The sequence below is a fragment of the Phaenicophaeus curvirostris genome, chromosome 1, assembly GCF_032191515.1.
Source record: "Phaenicophaeus curvirostris isolate KB17595 chromosome 1, BPBGC_Pcur_1.0, whole genome shotgun sequence".
Lineage (NCBI taxonomy): Eukaryota > Metazoa > Chordata > Aves > Cuculiformes > Cuculidae > Phaenicophaeus > Phaenicophaeus curvirostris.
The window spans coordinates 6,304,152-6,324,907 of record NC_091392.1 but is presented as its reverse complement, the minus strand read 5'-3'; the positions used below and the strand labels follow the sequence as shown (position 1 = coordinate 6,324,907).

Sequence of the window (20,756 nt, the reverse complement as noted above, 5' to 3'; positions counted from 1 at the left end):
CTTGAAAGGAAACATAATTCAGACTGGCAAAAAAAATTGCTAAAAGTTTTCAGTGACTGAACGGAGAAATAATTGCGATTTTGACTACAGCAGCATCACTTAAGAACTGGGATGAATCGACACAGAAGACATAAAGGCTTGAACAAACATACAGTTAAAGCGAGCTGCTGGCTCAAAAGACTAAAAATCTTGAAAGCAGATCAAACATAGAAACAAAGAGACTGTGGGAGCAGATAGGGGTTTGTTTTTCTTACCAATTATCTGAACAACCTGTTAAGGGCAGAGACCTTTCCTGACTCAATAGCAATGCTATTCCAGCAATCTTAACTATGCCTGGAGAACATCTGCTTTAAGAGATGTTAAAATGCTGATTTCATAAAGGGGTTGCGGGTGTGGAGTGGAATCTGAAACAGTGTTGTGAAACCTGTGGCGTCTGCGAAGCTGTAGTTTTTCTACCGTTCCCCTCTTAAGTCTTCAGTCCAAGAGTTGAGATGTTGCCAAATACAGCATGGAACCCGAACAAGAAATTGGGCAGTCGATTCCATCGCAGAATCATTAGAGTTGGAAAATACCTCCTAAGATCATCAAGTCCAACTGTAAGCTCAATGCCACTGTGCCTATTAGACCATGTCCTGAAGTGCGACGTCTACATATTCACAGAATCACAGAATAACCAGGTTGGAAGAGACCCACCGGGTCATCGAGTCCAACCGTTCCTATCAAACACTAAACCATATCCCTCAGCACCTCATCCACCCGTGCCTTAAACACCTCCAGGGAAGGTGACTCAACCACCTCCCTGGGCAGCCTGTTCCAGCGCCCAATGACCCTTTCTGTAAAGAATTTCTTCCTAATGTCCAGCCTAAACCTCCCCTGGCGGAGCTTGAGGCCATTCCCTCTTGTCCTGTCCCCTGTCACTTGGGAGAAGAGGCCAGCACCCTCCTCTCTACAACCTCCTTTCAGGTAGTTGTAGAGAGCAATGAGGTCACCCCTAAGCCTCCTCTTCTCCAGGCTAAACAACCCCAGCTCTCTCAGCCGCTCCTCATAAGGCCTGTTCTCCAGCCCCCTCACCAGCTTTGTTGCTTTTCTCTGGACTCGCTCCAGAGCCTCAACATCCTTCTTGTGGTGAGGGGCCCAGAACTGAACACAGGATTCGAGGAGCGGTCTCCCCAGTGCCGAGTACAGAGGGAGAATAACCTCCCTGGACCTGCTGGTCACGCCGTTTCTGATACAAGCCAAGATGCCATTGGCCTCCTTGGCCACCTGGGCACACTGCTGGCTCATGTTCAGTCGGTTGTCGACCAACACCCCCAGGTCCCTCTCCTCCAGGCAGCTTTCTAGACAGACTTCTCCTAGTCTGTAGCACTGCATAGGGTTGTTGTGCCCCAAGTGCAGGACCCGGCATTTGGCCTTGTTCCTGTATTAAAGAAGACCTTTGCCCATTTTATTGCGTTGAGAGCCAAGGAAGAATGCACAGATTCTAATGAGTAAAAGCGAGAAGTAAAATCAGAATTCTGTTGAGACGATAAGTAGTAATTTTCTTACATGTTTTTCCCTAACTCTTCAGATGCATTTAATGAAAGAATTAATAAGCTTTCAGCATCCTGCAGAGCTTTGAAATTAAACTCTTACATTGTTACCAGGTTGCATCACTATCCATGTGAAACAGAATATCATTCCTGCGGTTATTAAGCCCTGGATGTGAAGTTAGAGGTAAAGGGACTGTCCTTTACAAATGTGCTAAAGTTTTTATATCCATCTTTGAAGAGAAAGCAACAGCGTCACGCATAAATTTTTCTGCTTTAGCTTTTCCAGCATCAATCCTCTGCTCCAAAGCAGCATGAAAGAGTTGAAACAGTGTCATTAAAAGAAATTTTAAAAATACAGTTAGTAGTTAACTTAGTGAGTTGTATCTGATTATACTGCGTACTTTACAGTGTGTGAAGCTGGGCTGTAAAAATTCATATTAAAAATCATCTTATCATTGGAACCAACAAAACCCAGATATTTGGAGCTGAAGTTCCTTGAAATTCCAGGGACTAAAATAGCAGGTTCCAAGTGCTTGTTTGGTTCACAGATTCAAGACGTTGATGGCAACTGTAGCACAGTTTTCACAGGCAGAATGGCAATCTTAAGGATAGTAGGTTTGTCCTGTGCTTTTAAAGCTGTATATAATACAAATAATGTGTGGTATTAACGTATTTATTATGTTACATGTTGTACTTCCTAATATAACCATTTGTTTTGAGAAGATGGGGTTTTGTTTTGAGTTCTCATTTTGTCAGCTTGTTATTGAGATAGTCTTGTCAGTGATAGAATTTAAGCAGATATATCTTGCCTTCAGAAAAAATCCTTGGCGTTGCTACAGGGCCATTTAGGTAAAAATGTACCAAGCCAAGGATAAGAATTACTGCAAGGCTTTCTAGCTTTTTAACGTCCAGAATTAGAGCTTATTCCCACTTCTGCTACTGCACTGTCACTCTTGTGTGAACTTTTTGTGCATGTACTTTGGGCCTTTTAGGAAGGATTGTTTTTGCGTGGTTTAGGGCAAGTATGAGTAAAGATCATCATCTAACTAACCTTTAAGAAGCTTGCACCAGGAATTACTTGTCTAAGAAATTACTGAGTATAAAACCAAATTGAAGGTTTTTGGGCTTGCTAAAAATGTGTTGAGAATAAACTTTTTTAAATCTTGTAGTGTACTTAAACTCCTCTTACAAAATACGAATCTTTACCTAGTGCTGAAAATAAAGATTTCTGATCGGGTTTTGGTTGACTGTTTTTAGGTAATGTTTTAAATGAGCTGATCTTTGTTGCTTTTCTTAGGTAACTGGATAAGAAGTTGATGATATAATGTTATTTTTTTTGTCAGTATTTTTAGAAATATATAAATTGAAATGTATTAATTTTGAAAAGATTAAAAATTTCTAATTTATTTTCAGCAAAAGCACCTTGAAATTGAAAGAACTACAAAATGGCTTAAAATGCTGAAAAGCTGGGAAAAATACAAGAATAGTGACAAGGTAAAGTTATACTGTTTTTTTTTTTCTTTTCGTTAGCTATCACTTCTGAATGAATTTATAACCTTAAATTGGATTGTCTCTGCTCATGAGATCCGAAATCTCCACACACACTGAAAGGAAAAGGCTTTTTTTTCTTTCAAAATGTGATGATATATAATAACAACAACAACCCAATATAACAGTAACCCAATAATAACTGCTTTTACTTACTTTGAAAGCTAGGTAAGGATTTTCATGTGAATAGTTTATTTTCTGGAATTGTAGACTTGGTCATCCTTAAAATTATGGAGGAATTTCAGCTGGGAAAAAACATGCTGGAGAGACTGTTCCCAACATTGTGTTCTGGGGAGATTTTCCTAACTGTTCTTGTGGCTGTTTGGTGGATAATGCACAGAATACGAGGTTCCCAAATTCAGATTCTCTCTTCTCAACAAGGCTTAAAACTTGCATTTCCTCGTGGGGATCCTGCTTTTTATTTTCTGACGCTGCTTATCCACCTGTATTTTGCTGAGGACACCTGTTATGCACCCAGGTTGCTGCCTGGATGAGTGGCTGCAGTGTTAGCTTGGTTCTTTACTAGCCTTGTGTAAATTATTCTGTGCAAAGTGGAAAGCTTTAAAGGGAGAGATTGAGACCAGAACACTCGTTAGCCTGATGAGCAGGGAACTGAGATACTACATTTCCAGTAAAGGGAGAAATTTACTCAGCATGTCCCCTACTCATCTTATCTACTTGCTGCCTTTGTTTTTGAAGCTGGTAGCTATGGCTTTCATTTTGCTTTTGTTAAAAATACCAAAGCCAGCGGTGGATGTTTCTCAGAGTGTAACTAAGAAGCAAGCAGATTAGTTTTCTTAAAATGTGATGGGAACACATTAAAAAAGGAATAATGTATTTCCTAAGTTTTTCTTATAATCCTACTTTCAATGCTGTAGTTTTATAATCATAGCATCATTAGGTTGGAAAAGACCTTTGAGATCATCAACTCCAACCGTACCTGTTCACTACTAAATCTTATCCCAAGCACCTCATCTACCTGACTTTTAAATGCCTCCAGGGATGGTGACTCAACCACCTGCCTGGGCAGCCTGTTCCAGCGCTTGATAACCCTTTCTGTGAAGAAATTTTTCCTAACGTCTAATCTAAACTTGCCCTGTTGCAGCTTAAGGCCATTCCCTCTTGTCCTCTCACCTGTCACTTGGGAGAAGAAACAAACACCCACCTCTCTACAACTTCCTTTTAGGTAGATGTAGAGAGCACTAAGGTCTCCCATTTGGGTAGCTGTAGAGAGCAATAAGGTCTCCCCTCAGCCTCCTCTTCTCCAGGCTAAACAACCACAGTTCCCTCAGCCACTCCTTGTAAGACTTGTTCTCCAACACCTTCAACAGCTTTGTTGCTCTTCTCTGGACATGCTCCAGGGCCTCAATGTCTTTCTTGTAGCGAGGGGCCCAAAACTGAACATAGTATTCAAGGTGAGGCGAGGAGAAGCTGGAGGTCGTACCAAGAAAGCTAGAGGCCTACAAGAAAGCTGGAGAGGGACTATTCATAAAGGCTTGTGGTGGTAGGACAAGGGGTAATGGATGTAAACTGGAGAAGGGCAGATTTAGACTAGACGTTAGGAAGAATTTCTTCACCGTGAGAGTGGTGAGACACCTGAACAGGTTGCCCAGGGAAGTTGTGGATGCCCCATCCCTGGAGGTGTTTAAGGCCAGGTTGGATGGGCCTTGGGTAATGGTAACCTGATCTAGTGGGATGTCTCTGTGCATGTTGGAACTAGATGATCTTTAAGGTCCCTTCCAACTCTTAACTATTCTATGATTCTATTATAACAGTTGTGGCTTTGTTTCTTTACTGTGGTGACTGGGTGATTTGAAGATCAATTATGTTCCCAAGTCAAAGGGGTGGTCAAAAAGAAAAGTATAACAGCTGCTTGGTTTGCAAAGAGAATGTTAAATATGACCTTTCAGGTAACGCAACAGCTACACATGGTCTAAGCAGCAGTGGTCTGCCGCTTTAGCCATCAGTGACATCAGTCTGTGATACACTGACTTAACTGAGTTAATGCTCTGTTCACCAGTCATGCAGAAGGCATAGCTGATCAGCTGAGTGGAAAAAGTTTCAGTTCATGTAACAGATTATAGGTTGAACTATAAATAGTGGCAGGAATAATTCAATATGTTCATGCAAAGGATGAACTGTGCTTGAGGCTAGGAAAAATTTTCACTGATTGTTGATCTCTGGTGCAGCACATGAGTCTTTAAAAACAAGCATGTTTTCTGTATTCTTTCTTGCATATTATGTAGTAAGTGAACCAGAACATACAGAATAATCAGCCTCTTCCTCGTACCGGCCATGCACTGGAAGATCAGATGTTGTTTGGCAGTGGAAAGCCTGTTGATGTTCTCTGGGTTGTACAAAACCTACAAGTAAAGGTGTTTTATATCTGAAAGCGTGTTGAAAGAATGCACAAGCTTTCCATGTTTGACTTCCTGAAGCGCGGAAGCAATAGTTGCAAGAACAGTTCCTGACTCTCGCTTTCTGTCTTCATTTGATTGGATAAAGTGGTTAACACTAGAGGAACAAATAGCTAAAGGAAATGAGTAGCCTGGATCTTAAAAGACTCTCTTTACCTGACATTCCAATGGTTCCTGTGCAGTCAGATTGCTCCTGAAAACAGAAACAGCAGTGAACATTGCAGCAATAACGACAGTTGTAGGGTTGTAGATTATAATTGTAGTGATGGCTTGGTTTTGGAAAATGGCATCCTTGAGAGATGCTTGTACTCTTAAAAGCGGGGCAAGTTGATGTCAAAGGAGGTGATGGTTCCAGGGACAGAGCAGGTATGTGCAAAATACAGGACTTCAGGCAGTGCATTCATAATGAGCCTTAATAATATACAGCTGAGAGAGATTTGGCCTGAAGAAATCTGTTCATACTGTATGCATGTTGTAAATGAATCCATATATTTGATTATATTATCCAAAACTGTCATACGCCTAATTGCAAAATACAGTTTTCATTTAATACTCTCGCAGAGCTGCCTATAAGCTGCTGCTTTATTTTTTTTCCGTGATAACTTCACAAGAGAATTAATGAGAAAACATTAACACTGATGTGTGTGCACGTGCGTGTGAGATGCTTCGATTTTCATCTTTGCCTGATCTTTATTGCAGAAGAATATCTCAAGAGAGATGGGGGCTCTGGGAACTTCATGTTCTTTTCCCATTAGAAATTCTGGGCTTAAATCTTATTAAAAAAAAGGCGGGGGGGGGAGGGCAGGGAAAGGAGAGCAGCAGTGTGTGACCATGAAGAAGTGGAAAGAGGTGGAAGAGATGTCACATTGAGACCAGAAGTGTGCTAGTCTCTACCATATTTAAGTAATGACTTGGAAGTAATGAAGGATGACATAATAAAATGAATCCATGTACAACTCCATAACCATGTAAATAACTCCTTGATTTCTGTATGATTCTTTAGGCATCTTTTCAGAGGAGTCATTATGATTCTTACAGACACCAGTCTTTGAAGTGTGTAACTGTCTGTGTGTGATTGATACTCATCAAAACAAAGCTTTCATCTCCCCATCAGTTATTTCTAATGCAGGAAGTGTCATAGAGCAGCAAAGTTTGTGCTTCAGTGTGGTCTTTTTCTAGGTTGTGCTTTTATTTCCTATTTGTATTCTACTGCTTCATAATCCAGAGTACAATCAACGACCGCAGAGAGTAAATCTTTCCTGGTTTAGCATGATCATAACTTTCAGGAAAGATTAAATAAAACTGCTATATGCTATATTCCCACTTGAGTATTTCCACCAAAGTATTTCTGTCTTTCACTGTCTACCTTCATCTGTCTGTGATTGAAGTTGCCTAAATTGAGAGGGAAAGGAAGAAGAGAAACAATCAGGATCACTGACAATTTCCAGCTGTTCTGGCATTCACACAGAAGATAATAATCAAGTCTCCACTTAGTTTGGGGTCTGAACATGGAGCATTCCTCAGATTTTTTGAATGAGGCTAGGCCACTCTTGTGTTTGCACTTTTTCTTCTTTTTATGGCAGCCCACAGAAGTTGAAGAACCTCTAAAGGCAGCAGCCTTTGTAAATATACTTTCTTTTCATTATAAATACACTTTCTTTTGAGACTTCAGATTTTAATTCTTATGCTTATCATCCCTGATTCTTTTTGAGGTAGCTGAGGCCCTCTGCTGCTTCTGCAGCTTTTTCTGACATAACAGAGAGTTTTAGTTTCAGGAAAACCAGTTTTTTCTCTTGCAGCAGCAAGAATGCCAGTTCCCACTCTTCAGACTAGTGCTGTGTGATAGAGGCCTCGTTTCATATCCTGTAATTAATTGGGTTTGTGAATTGAAGAGAGTGGGGCAGGGGAAGGAAGGGGAGGTTGCATGTTTTCCATGTGGAGGCCCCATTGAATATTGAATGTTATGGACTTTGTTATTTGAGATGATGGGAAATCTGGAATTTTCCAAATTTGAGAGTTTTGTTTTTTTTTTTTTTTTTTTACTTTGTAATCTTTTCAATTAATTCTGTGTATTCTCGTTTCACGGTGGGAAGGTCCAATTTTCAGGTCTAGATTTTTTTTCCATGAGAAACTCCTTTTGAATTGCCAGGTGATAGGGCCTCATATAGTGTGCATATTGTCCCATGTATTCCAAAATCAACAGTAGTAGTAATAATTGCAAGGGTTTATGACAGCTGTCTGTAGCTGAATACCAGCTTAGATGTGATACAGAGTTTGAATCTGTATTTTTATTTAAGTTGTGTTAAAGTAATTATATCTACAGAGGATGACTTTCTTTTTTTTATGTCCTGTGCTGCTGGAAATATCCAAGATTCCATAACCCTGTTCTTTGAATGATGCAAGTTTTCATACAATGATTATCTGAACTCTGAGTTTGTATACTTGTATTTCGTTTTGAGCCATTGTCTTAAGAAAGCCTTAATTTTAAAGAACTCATTGAAGATTGACTCGCCTCAGAAGCAGAAAATAAAGTACATTAACTCGATGAACTTTCTACTTTTTATTTTAATTATTAAATCAGAAAAGAGATAAGTAGGTATGGGTTCTGCAAGTGTATAGACCCAACCCAGCATTTCTCAATATATTTTCAACCTGATGTTACATGTGGAAAGAAAAGACAGCAGAGGGCAGTAGTATGGTACTTACGGGAAAGATGTTCAGTTAGCTAATAATCAGTTTGGTCATATGTACCTTCTTTAACTGTTTGGTGACTGATTATCAGAAATGAGTTTTGCTGTGCAGTATGTCTGGGGTGCTTCTCTGCCCCAAGATGCAGTCCAGCAGTGTGATATTCACTAAATTGTAGAATCACACAGTATCACAGAATGGTTGGAGTTGGAAAGCAGTTTTGGGGGTCATCTAGTCCAATCTGCTCAAGCAGGGCCACCTGCAGCCAGCTGCACAGGACTGCATTCAGATGGTTTTTGAGTATCTCCAGTATCTCCAAGGATGGAGACTCCACAACCTCCTTGAGTAACCCGTGCCAGAGCTTGGTCACCCTTATAGTGAGAAAGTGTTTCCTGATTTTCACGGGGAACCTTCAGTATTTCAGCTTGTGCCCATTGCTTTCTGTCTTGTCACTGAGCACCACTGGAAAGAGCCTGTCTTTATCCTCTTTGTACTCTCTCTTCAGGCACTTAGGTCCACTGATAAGATCCCCCTGAGCCTTCTCTTCTCCAGGCTGAACAGTCCCAGCTCTCTCAGGCTTTTCTAATAGCAGAGATGATCAAGTCCTTCACTCCAGTATGTCCATGTATGAATCTCTCCAGTATGTCCGTGTCTGTCTTGTACTGAGGAGCCCAGAACTGGTCATGTTACTCCAGGCATGACCTCACCACTGATGAGCAGAGAGGAACGGTCACCTCCTTCAGCCTGCTGGCAATACTTCTGTTTAACACAGCCCAGTATTACTGTTAGTTGTCTTTGCTGCAAGGGCACAGTGCTGGCTCATGTTCAACTTGGTGTCTGTCAGGACCCCCAGGCACTTATATGCTAAGCTACTTTCCAGCTGGGAGGCCCCCAGCATGCACCAGTACATGGAGCTGTTCCTTCCCAGTTGCTGGACTTCACACCTCTCCTTGTTTGAACTTCATGAGGTTCCCATTAGTCTGTTTCTGCAGCCTGTCGAGGTACCTCTGGATGGCAGCACAATGCTGTGTGGCTAGCGAAGCACTGGTACAGGTGGTAGATGCCCCATCCCTGGAAGATTGGAAGTGTCTTTCAAGGCCAGGTTGGATGGGACTCTGGGCAACTGGATCTACTTGGAGACATCCCTGCTCACTGCACGGGTTTGGAACTGGGTGACCTTTATGGTCCTTTCCAGCCCAACCCGTTCTATGAATTTGTGATTCTAATTTCTTCTTCAACTAGTTCTCTTTACTAATAAATTTTTGGGTTTTGGAGACATTTGAAAGTGAGTTACAAAATTATAATGAACTGGCAAAGATTTGTTGCAGGTTGCTGTACCACGAGTCTGAGGAATGCAGCTACGTGTCACTGGGGACATATAACATTGCTTTTGTTTTTCTTACTCTTCTAAGTTCCCAGAAAAGATTTAGCAAATTTAGCACTCTCTGGGTTCCAGTAGACAGGCTCATCTCTTTGCAGGATGACTCCATTGCAATTGGTGTTGCATGGCTTTCAAAAGACTGAATCAGCCTCCCTCTGGCAAGCCATTATCCTTGTGTCAGGGTTGGCACACGCTGAAATTCTCTGTGTGAGCTGAAGCTGGAAGTACATCTGTAGAAGGGTGCTGTGTAGCACTGCACCTTGTTCTTTATCCTTAGAGAAGAAACTACTGACATAAGTGTGCTCATACTAGATGCGTGTCTACTTAAGCAATTGTAATAATTTTAAAGCACCAAAGTTTTTTCTTTGTCAATTTTCTTTGTGGACAGCCTCCAGGATGGCTGCTGCATCTTATACAAGTTTAGTTTTCTTTTGAAAAGGGGACGGGAAAAAAGAAGTCAGAACCCTTCTAAGTTTTGTTTCCTTCAGAAAGCCATCACAATATGTCTGTAAGTGTCACACACTCTAAAATCCAGACACGAATCCTTGCTGGCATTAAAGACACCTTTGAAGATCTGATGTATCCCCAACAGCAGGAGGTTTGCAAATACACTGCAATGAGGGGTTCATTAATCTTCCAAAACTGGAGTCATGAGATCCTTGAAAAAGAAAGAAGGATCTTGTCTTTGAGGAGGGCATTTCTTGTCAAAATATTTCTTAGATTACCAACATAACTTTTAAAAATATTTTAAGGAAGTGGTGCTTTTTCCAGTTGAAATTCTTAAGTTCTAGCTTTCATTATATGTTAATGCAAAGAATACTTAATGGTTTAAAGAGGGGTTTTGTGTGTTTTGTTCTGTTTTAAATCTAATTGTCTTTCTGTACCACCATTAAAATAGTGGTAAAAACAGAGCTTCAGAAAGGTCCATTTTCTTTGTTATAGATCTCTAGTTTTCCTTTTTGTAGTCACATTTCCAGAAGGATGATAACTTTTTCCATTGTCTTTTGAGTGTTTAGAATTACTAGAATTTAATTGCTCTAAGGCTTTGCTTACCTTGAGTCTCTTCTGGCTGCACAAAACCAAGACTTTAGATGACTGGTGCATCTTTCTCTGTGTAGAGATTCTTGGTGCTTCTAAATGCTGCAGTGTGAAGAGATGCAAATCAGAAGAGGAGTGAGGAAGACAGTTGTCGGTGCTCCTGATTTTTTTCAGATAAGCCCATTAAGAACCAAACCACTGAATCAAAGTGCAAGAGCAGTGCCATGTCAGAGGCAAGAGGGATAGATAGTTCATGTAATTACTCTATTTACACACAGGTACCGAGTTAGCCCCTTGTCACCTGCCTCTAATACAAGCTTTAGTGTCAGAACAGAATGTGTCAGGAATGGAGAATTTAATTTTCTATTTCATAGCTAAGAACTGCATGCAGTGTTGTTAGGTTGTTCTGTGTTTTTAGCAACCATAGGTAGAATGTCTTTGTATTTATACAATGCTTTTGTGCAAATGTTTTAATGTGAACTTAGGAAACTGATTATTAGTTTAGATCTGAAGTCTGTTACGTCTACAAATGGCACATCCTGTTTTTTGTATCTCACGTGTTTGTTATGTTGACACACGTCCATATTGGTGCACTGTTGCAGTTTTGCAAGAATTCAAAGATCTGTTATGGTGGGTTTTTTCTTTTTACTGTTAATCTTTATAAAGTTTTGATACTACTACTTTGATGCAGCTTTTCAGCATTCCCGCTTGCAGTTTGTAGTTGTAGTGAGCTATTTGGGCTTGTTCTGAAATATTGTCTTGCTCAGATTCTGGATTTTTTTTCTAAATTATCAAATTTGGAGTCATCTTTCCAATATTTGTAGAGTAAGTGTTGCTCAGCAGAGGTGTGAAAATTTTGATAGGCCTTCCTACATGCTGAAGTCTTGACTTGTAAGCATCACCTGCATGCAGTGACGTTTTGGCCTGTATGTTTGTTTTGTTCCCTGTACCTCTGCTGGTTCCCAGATGGCATCACTGGACGCTTCCAGTCCCTCAAAAGACACTGCAACACTTTATCCCCAAAAGATTGTCCAGTTGTAAGACAATTGACGTAATTATTCCTTTTAGCTAGTTTTATGTCATTGTTCCTTTTGTTCAGAACTTTGTAGATTGTACTGCACTAATTTATTTTTTTCTTTTTACAGTTTCATAGGAGAATTTATAAAGGAATCCCACTACAGTTCAGAGGGCAAGTCTGGTCTTTACTACTTGATGTCCCTAAAATGAAGGAAGAAATGAAAGACTTTTATAATGTGAGTTTGTGGAATTTGCATTTAATTTTAAAAGTTCATATACTGAGGCTACAAGCTTTGTTAAGCTTTTGTTGTTATGTAGTGTTTAAAACAAAGGATTAGAAATTGTCATTGAACATTTATGTTGAACTCTGCTGCCTGTTTCTAGCTAGGAAAGAGGCCATGTATTGAAAAGCACTTCCCAGCTTCTATTTTGCTTCTGTAATTCCTGTAATTCCATTTCTCTTCCCATTCTCAAATCCTTGCAAAAACCTTTATAAAAGCAAAACGAAATAAGACAAAACCTCTGTCCCAGTAAGAATACAGAAACCTCTGAAAGTACAGCTCTTCTTTGGGAAATGTCAGTTAAGCAAGCACCTTCTTAGCACCTCTTGGAGAGGAATTCTAGTATTCTGGAGGAGGTGGAGGTTGGTGCCTTGATCTTCTAAAAGCCAGAACAAGCTGGCTGCTGTTCTGCGGTCTCGTCTCCAAGTGAAGCTTAGGTACCCCTTCCAAAGCACTGTCTGGCTACTTGATTGCATTCTGGGAGATGCTCCTGATGACAGGATGTAAACCCCCACAAAGTTCTACAGGCATAAATCATCCACCTAAGTGTATGTCATACTTAAAATATAAAGAAAATAGCTATGTGTTATGTGACCCCAGCTCTCGTCCTCACCCAGTTAAAGCAACCTGTGAATTATCGACTTTATATTCCTTTGAATTTTTCCCTACTAACTCTACTTTTTCTGTGGGTGTGAATACAGGTGGAGGCCATCAGAGCTGAACTTCAGACCCAAGAGTGGAGAGTAAGGTTTATGTGCAGGCTAGTAAGTTAGGCAGAGCAATACTTGAATTCTTTGAAATTCTGTCTTTCCCTTTCTGTCCTTCTGTCTGGTAAAGGATTATAGGAAGAGTTTAGCTGACAGAAAGGCACTTTAGGATTGTAGAGTGTTCTGCCATCGTTGTCATCCTGTCTTACATATTTGCAATAAGCTCAGCTTACTCCTCTCTGTTTTCCCATTTCCTGAGGTGATTTAACACTCCTTATTACAACTATTTGATACAAACTGCATGCCTTAAAATTAGAAAGAAAATACGCATTTTTTCTGTAGGTCAGATAGTGTCTTTCAGGTCTCTGCAGGGCAATTACCAGTTCTTAATCTTCTGTCCTTTCCATTTCTCAGCCCATAAATACCCTTTCCTTTCACTCACACTAGAGGTTCTCATGATGGTGAGGACTTGGGGTGCTGCTTTTCCTGTATTCCAAGAAATCATAGGCTCTGAGTCCTCATGCCGCTTTAAAACTATAAGTTTTTTCTTCCTTTTCGGTCAGGGGGCACAAATCATTCTGGGTGTTAGTACTTTAAATTGTGCAGGAAGCTGAGATTTTGGTCAGTGTTGTGCTAGTTAATGGCTGCTATCAGTTGGTTCAATGTCTTACAGGTATTTCACAGAATCATAAAATTGTTTCAGATTGGAAAAGACCTTTAATATCACCAAGTCCAACTGTGAACCTAATGCTGCCAAATCCATTATTCAACCATGTCCCAGAGCACCGCATCTACACTTCCTTTAGATACCTCCAAGGGTGGTGACTCAGCTGCTTCCCTGGGCAGCCTGTTCCATAGCTTGACAAAACTTCTGGTGAACTAGTTTTTCCTGATATTCAATCTAAACCTCCCCTGGTGCAACTTGAGGCCATTTCGTCTTGTCCAATTGCTTGATACTTGGGAGAAGGGACCAACACCCACCTCCCTGCGGCCTCCTTTCAGGTAGCTGTACAGAGCAATAAGGTCTCCCCTCAGCCTTCTCTTCTCCAGACTAATCAATTCATGAAGCTTCTGGTTATATTCAACAGATGGAACCAATGTTACTGTTCCCTGTTTAATCCCTGGTTTTTTTCTGTTTTGTTCTGTCTTTAAACCTTTTTGTTTACTTCCAACCAGAAGCTGTAGAGTTCTGCCTTCTGTCCATGGTATTCACTTATAATACCTACTCAGATGAAAGGTTTTGAAAATACCATATTGAATCTAGTTAGGAATGTCCTGCAAACTCAACTTTATGGACAGAAGTGAGAATCAATGAATAAATGTCAAGAGAAAATTATTCTAAATGCAAAAAAATAAGGTGGCAATCTAACCTGTACAGGCTTCCAAAGTATTCGATTGCAAAATTGGATTTAATTATGACATTAAAGCAAATGCTGAAGTACAGGTAATCTACGACTAAATTAGATTAGAAAGGAGAGACGGAAGACATTACTAGACAAATGTCCATTATTTATACTTAGATAATATATTGCAGCTATGTAGCTATTACTTCTGCTTAGAGGAAAAGGCAGAAAAGTATGAAAACCAGACAAAATCATTTTCTAAAAGTCCAGTCTGGAGCATTTACATCTTAGGTTCTTGTTCCTGAGTAGTAAAATTCTCTTTCTGCCTTTCCCCAGTGATGTGCCTGTCTGAGAAATGGCAATTACAAATGTGAAATGCTGAAACATAACCTTGGATATGGGTAGTTTATGGCGTGCCACAAAAATGTATACTATGGGATTGTTTTTTTTTACATCTATTCTGTGTGAATGTGTCTGCCGGTAGAATTCATGTAGAATGTATGTGTATGCATAGTTTGGAAGTCGGAATTGTTAACTTGTGAGTTGTTGTTCTGTATTAAGTGTTTTAAATCATGAGACGGCAAATACTTCAGTGTAAGTGTGCAGTCAGGCAAGTTTCTGCTGGTTTAGAAATCACAATTTTAATTTCTACTCTTTACTGTTTTCCTAGAAATTGAAATATCAAGCACGAGGGTCTTCACCGGATATTAGGCAAATAGATCTTGATGTAAATCGAACATACAGAGATCATATTATGTTTCGCGACAGATACGGTGTTAAGTAAGTAAACTAAAAGGTTTTGTTCTGTTTGTCTTAAAACTAGCTTCCAATCTGCCTCAAACCTCTTCGACCTATGCAAGAATATTGAATGTATTGAACCTTTCAAAGCAGGATAGTCTATGTGCAGTGATGTAATTACCGTAACTACTGCGAAACTAGATGGCCACTTCCAACCAACCAGTTTTCCCTCACTGTGAGGTAGCCAGTAGCATTCTAAAAACAACCATTTCTAAACTGTTCTCATCTTGTTTCATGTTTAATAAAAACAGTCTCAGATATTGTAAAGAGAAAAGCATGGGAATTTCAAACTAGTAAATTAGTTAAGATTTATTAACAAATCATTTTGTCAGTAGTATCTTAGAATTGTGACTGTATTTTCAAAATCAGAATAACCTTTTGCATCTCTAATAACTCCTTTCTTTCCAGAGATTTTAGCCTTCCTTTGGATTTTCTATTCCTCTTCTAGTATCTAATTCAGAACAAAACAAAGTATTATTTTAGATGTGAGCATTTAATTATTTACAAATGAAGGCCTTAATGCTTTTGGATTTCTTCAGAATGTTAGATATTTTTACTGTTGTTGGATGAGGAATAGTAGGCAGCTGTCATCTTTAAAAATGTTTAATAGCGAAATAAGCAGCGATACAAACATCAGCATTGTTGCTAGTTTGCAGCATGGGCACCCTGCTGAGATGAAGAGGGTATATTGTTCCCTTCTGTGACAGCATTAGTTCAGTTTTTAATCCCCTTTTCTTTCTGAGGCGGATTCTGTGGTAGTCTGCTCTTTTTAGAAAGCAATACTCGAAGAGCTGTGGACTTTAATGTGATAATAAAACAAACGTTTTCCTGTATTATTATTCTAGGTATTTTGTGGAGAGATTCTAAATATGGGGAATGTCTCTGGCTGCAGCACAGGATGGAGCACAAAGCAGAAATTCCCAAGCTGAGAGCTTTTCTGTGCAGCCACTGTAGTTTAGGTTTATTTGTTCAGTGCTATCTATAGTTGAACTGACGTGCCTCGCCTCTCTGTAGTACTGAGACGGTGCCGTGCAGAAATGGTTGTGTTGCTTCTGGGCCTCAGTTGTTATGCACACATTTTCGGTGCTGGCAATAGCTTGCTGCCCTATCAGTTGGGGGTTAACACAGGCAGAGCCAGCTCCAGTCCCTGTAGCTTTGTTGTAAGCTTGCCCTCAGAGTCCACAGGAAAGCTTTTGGCTGCATAAAGCAATTTCACACTTGGAATAGATCTTGGAATTATTGTACATTTATTATGTATTTCCAGTGATGCCTTGATGAAAAATTCAGAAATCATTTCACATAGCAATGAAATAAAGTCCCCCAGGTAAATCAATAGCTTGTTTGACTTCTAAGTAGACTGTATGTCTTTTAAGGTTCATTCTTTACAGGTTTTCAGTGGTATCATCTAGTGTAAATAGCAGTAAAATTACCATTATTTTATGTATCTTACTGTGAATAAGATTGAGCTTTTATGTCGCGTTTCATATGGTCAGCTGATGATACAGAAGGTTCTTGTGTACATTTGGGACCTTTTAGTTTGTCCTTGTAAAAGAAAACTCCAGCTTAATAGCTAGTACTTTAGGTTGCACCTTTGTTACTGGAGGAAGACTAAGCTTCAGTTCTGCAGGAGGACAAACAAAAATGCCACAGTGTGGATATTTCAGCAGAATTTTGCAAGTATGCATCCTCTTCACAGTAGGGAATACACAGCTTTTTACTTACACTTTCTTTTTTAACCTGCAAATATCTATTTCTATATGTTTGATTAGTGACAGGCAGAGAGAATATCACTGGATAGAAAAAGGACAGTATGTAAAACTCAGCAGTTTGATTTTAGCAGCGTTAGTTGTAGATGAAAGTAGATTCCCAAATCCTGTCCCCAGCTACTCACAAAGAGCAGATGTGAGTTTAAAAATTTGTTATGAGAGCTCTCCACTATTATTTTGGTTTTGTTTGTGTGGTTTGGTTTTTTTTTTTTTTTACTTTTTTTTTGGTCTGACTATCCTCACAAGTTAGACTTCTGACAGAAAGCAAAGGGACCTATACAAAGCTCTTTAATTCTGACTCTGAAGTACATGGAGATCAGTGCACCCTGGAAGACTGAGCATAGGATGCCAAGTCAGACTTGCTGGTGTTGTTCTTCAGTTTGACAGTAGCAGTCATTAAAGCAGCCTTTCATTTGAGTGCCAAGATACCTTTGTAGCTGCTTTGTGCATTTAGGCTCTTCTATATCTCTGAAATGAGTAACAGCTGCTAGTGTTCTGCAAGCTTGGAAATCAGGAATGGGGTGTTTTTTGTCATTCAAAATGAATCAGTGTTTAAAATGTAGCCTTTCCTGTGCTTCACTTTACCTGTCTATTAAAACAATGATCTGACACCATTGCCTTCTCAAAGTGGTATGGGTATTTTTGAAACTTCAGTATCAGAAAAATGCTAAATATGATGTTGGTTTGAAGTTAGAAGTGCATTCCATTGTAAAATCTTCTTTGTCCTGTTCTTTGGTGCTACACGTGTTAAATTGGGGAAAGAGGTTTCCAAAACATAGTTCACTACTTTTATGATTTTCACTTTTCACAAAAGACAGTATTATAGTATTTTCCTTTTCTACTTTTATTTCTCCAGGCAACAATCTTTATTCCATGTTTTAGCCGCATATTCCATATATAATACGGTAAGTTGTGTCCCTTCACACTTAAATATAGTTTCTCTGAACTTGCTATAAGATAATAACTTGCAATTCTGTATCTTTCTCCTAAAAAAAAAACCATCAAAAACCAAAACCCACCCTAATAATTATTTTGGAGACCTTCAGAAGTACATAGAAATTATTTGTTACTTGGCATTTTTTTGAGCTGAAGTGAAAATAAACTGATCTTGATTAGGAATATCTTACTGGACACACTGAACTGTCCATACAATTTGACTGAAACTTAATATTAATATTCTAATTAAAGAATAACAAATTTGTGCTATGCCAGAGTTTTATACTACTGATATTACCCCCTGCATTTTATTGTATGCCTCCCATTCATTTGAATGATGGGAAGGAAAACAGAAAGATACACATTGGAGTAAACAGGCTTATTTCATAATGTGGAGGGTTCTAACAAATGGAAGATGATTTTAAAGGTTGCATCTTCATTACTGAAGCCCTTGGTCCTGACTGCAGTCTTGAGTGAGAATGGATAGAGTATGGTTTCCAGACTATATTATAAGGGTTAGAAACTTAGGTGTTTTGTAATGTCTTTGGCTGCATGCATAAAGTGGAAGAAAAAGAAATGCTATCACGCCTGCGTATTACTGTTTTTTATGTGCTAACCCCTCATTCACTGTGCCCATTCTGATCATTTTCCTGCATCTGTCATTTTATATCCATCAGTAGCTCCCTAGAATTCAATGTAAAAATATGGGAAGTTAAGGAAAATAAAGTGAAATTAAGCAGTTACTCTAATGAATACCACTTTGTTTCATTTTTCTAGGAATGTAACCTTTCTATCCTGTTGCAGTTCCTGTCTCCTCATAACTGTTGGCCCATAAGACTTTACATTGTTGGAATCTGTCATCTTTCGTTTGTTGTCTTAAACTTTTCATTGTAAACAGCCTTGACACTCTTGAGAAATAAAATGCTGGAAGGACATTTATAAATGTTTTATAGAACATTGGACTAATATCTTCAAGTTGAATGAAAAGTATTGTTTAAAATTGAATGTTGAAGTGTATGGGGAATACTGCAGTGAGGTTTTGGTTTCACACTCACATTTCATTTTTCCTCTTTATGTATAGCAATTCTTATGCTTTGATTTTATCTCTAGAGCAAAGTCTGCTAAGAACTTGTAAACCTGAACAAACTTGTGCAACAATTAAGTCATTGTCCTTACAAATACTTCGGCAGTGAGGTTATCTGAGCTGCTAAGTGATAGTGACAGCTTGTTCCTGCCATAAAAGTCAGAATTAATAGCAGAGGAAATGCTCAAGTTCACTTTTGGAACAATAAAATGTTTTTATTCGAGTTTACTATATTTGCTTGCGTTGGGCTGCTGAACTTTAGCAGGTTATAGGTCGCTCTTGAAAAGTCCTGTGTTTATCAGATGGTTCCCTGACTGTAAAGCAAAACAAAGCAAGTCCTACTCACCATAAAAAAAAACCCAACAAACAAACCCCAATAATTAAAACTAAGAAGAAAACATATCTGTTCAGTTGATATAGTTACCTGAGATGAGGTACAGTTACCTGATGAGGATTTTGTGCATCAGTAGAGAGTTGTAATGAACAATTGAGACTTCCAGTTTAGTTGGAGGGTTGTGCATCTTCCCTTCTGTCTATCAATATTTTAAGTGTTTAAGAGTGTTTGGTGGTACCATAACTAGGGAACTTATGTCATTGGGACAAGCATCCTCTTTCATTCCTCCCTCAGCTCAAGGGAAAACTAACAGTTCATGAATACAAGACTTTTATTTTCAGCATTTTAATATTTTCATGGTCTGATTTTCAGGAAGTTGGATACTGTCAGGGAATGAGCCAGATCACAGCTTTACTCCTTATGTACATGAATGAAGAAGATGCCTTCTGGGCCTTGGTGAAACTTCTCTCTGGTCCAAAGCATGCTATGCATGGTATGGGGTTTCATGTCACTTAGTTTGTATATATATTAGATTTCAACCTGCCTTGTTGAAGTTGTAAATTGAGAATGGAACTGTGTTTTTCTGTCTGTGTGTAATCAAAGTAAGACATAATGTGAGATTTATACTGGGGGGGGGGGTGTACATTGGATGTTACTGAAGCTCAGATTGCTCATAATGCTAAGTAATTGTTTTTATATGTGATATCTTCCAAATAGTTGTTAATGAAAATCAGATGTTTCCTTTCCTCTTAATCTCTCAGGGAATGTAACCAATTGAAAACTGGCTATGTAGGCATCTATATAGCACTAAAATAGTAGTGGAAACATAATAAAGAATGTGCTAAATAACATTGCAGCTGTGCTGTCATTTGACAGGACAGGAATCCACAGAAAAAAAAGGACTTGTATCTAGGCATTAAGTTTGATTTTCTTGGGTTTATCCCTGACTCACACATTATTTTCTGCGGTCCTGGTCTTGTTACTTTTATTATATTGGTTGTTCTCTCTTGCCGTGCCAAGTTTAGTACGATCTATGCATATTCCATGGCTATTGGTATGGAACAACTCCAGGAATTCTAACTTCTTTTGTAGATGTTAATGACATGTGGTTCAGAAAAGCTGTGGTTCTTAAAAGATTGAAAAAAGTAAATATTATCTAGAAATTTGGGCTTTTTAGCAAATTTCCAGCAAGCTTTGTGGCCTCTTCCCTGTGTAAGAGTTCCTCATACTGTGATAACTTTCTTCCCTGGCTTCTCATTGTTCTTGGATGTTCTTTGCCCCCAGCATGTAGTGCTAGTTGGCTGTTTTTCTGTTTATACTTCTGCAAAGCTCTGTCCTTGAAAAAAAACCAAAACCCCATAAAACCCCCAACAAGTGCTATCTGACGAGACAGTTGATGTCATAAGTGAAGTTTGGAATTCACAAAGAGTCAAAGACTTGTTGGAGCTTTACACAATAACACAGACTAAAAGTGGCTTACGAAAAATCTGTAGATTGAATAATTAAGAGCTATGCAGCTACAACCATCGAAATACAACTATGTAGAATGTTGAGCTTCTTGCACGTCATCGAAGATTTTAGATGTTTGAGGGAGCGAGTCTAAATCAACTCATTATATCCCAAATCAGTCGATTTGATATTGATACATGGGAGCCTTCCTCATGCTCAGTTGTCTTTTTAACATGCCGTAGATGGTGAAATAGGATTTTAAAGCTTTTTCCAGATTTTATGTCTTAGTGTTTTGTACATGTTGCATAAACCAGGAGAGTCCTAACCTTGGAATGTGAGATGCTAATGGAGAACTCCTAATGCAGATTTCTGAGGCTGATTGTTGTAGTTATCATTTGAACTTGCTGTAATGAACATGAGGGTTCATCTGGTAGCTGCTG

The 20,756-nt window shown here is 39.0% G+C and overlaps 1 protein-coding gene across 3 annotated transcripts in view; it reads left to right on the top strand.

The window, feature by feature from the left end:
• USP6NL (USP6 N-terminal like) overlaps positions 1-20,756 on the top strand; it is a 123,235-nt gene that overhangs the window by 79,707 nt on the left and 22,772 nt on the right. For all 3 annotated transcript variants that reach the window (XM_069869723.1, XM_069869551.1, XM_069869642.1), the window contains 5 exons: positions 2,943-3,023; positions 11,747-11,854; positions 14,620-14,729; positions 17,370-17,418; positions 19,240-19,360. In XM_069869723.1, coding sequence (XP_069725824.1) covers positions 2,943-3,023; positions 11,747-11,854; positions 14,620-14,729; positions 17,370-17,418; positions 19,240-19,360 — 469 coding nt within the window. The remainder of the gene's footprint in view (positions 1-2,942; positions 3,024-11,746; positions 11,855-14,619; positions 14,730-17,369; positions 17,419-19,239; positions 19,361-20,756) is intronic.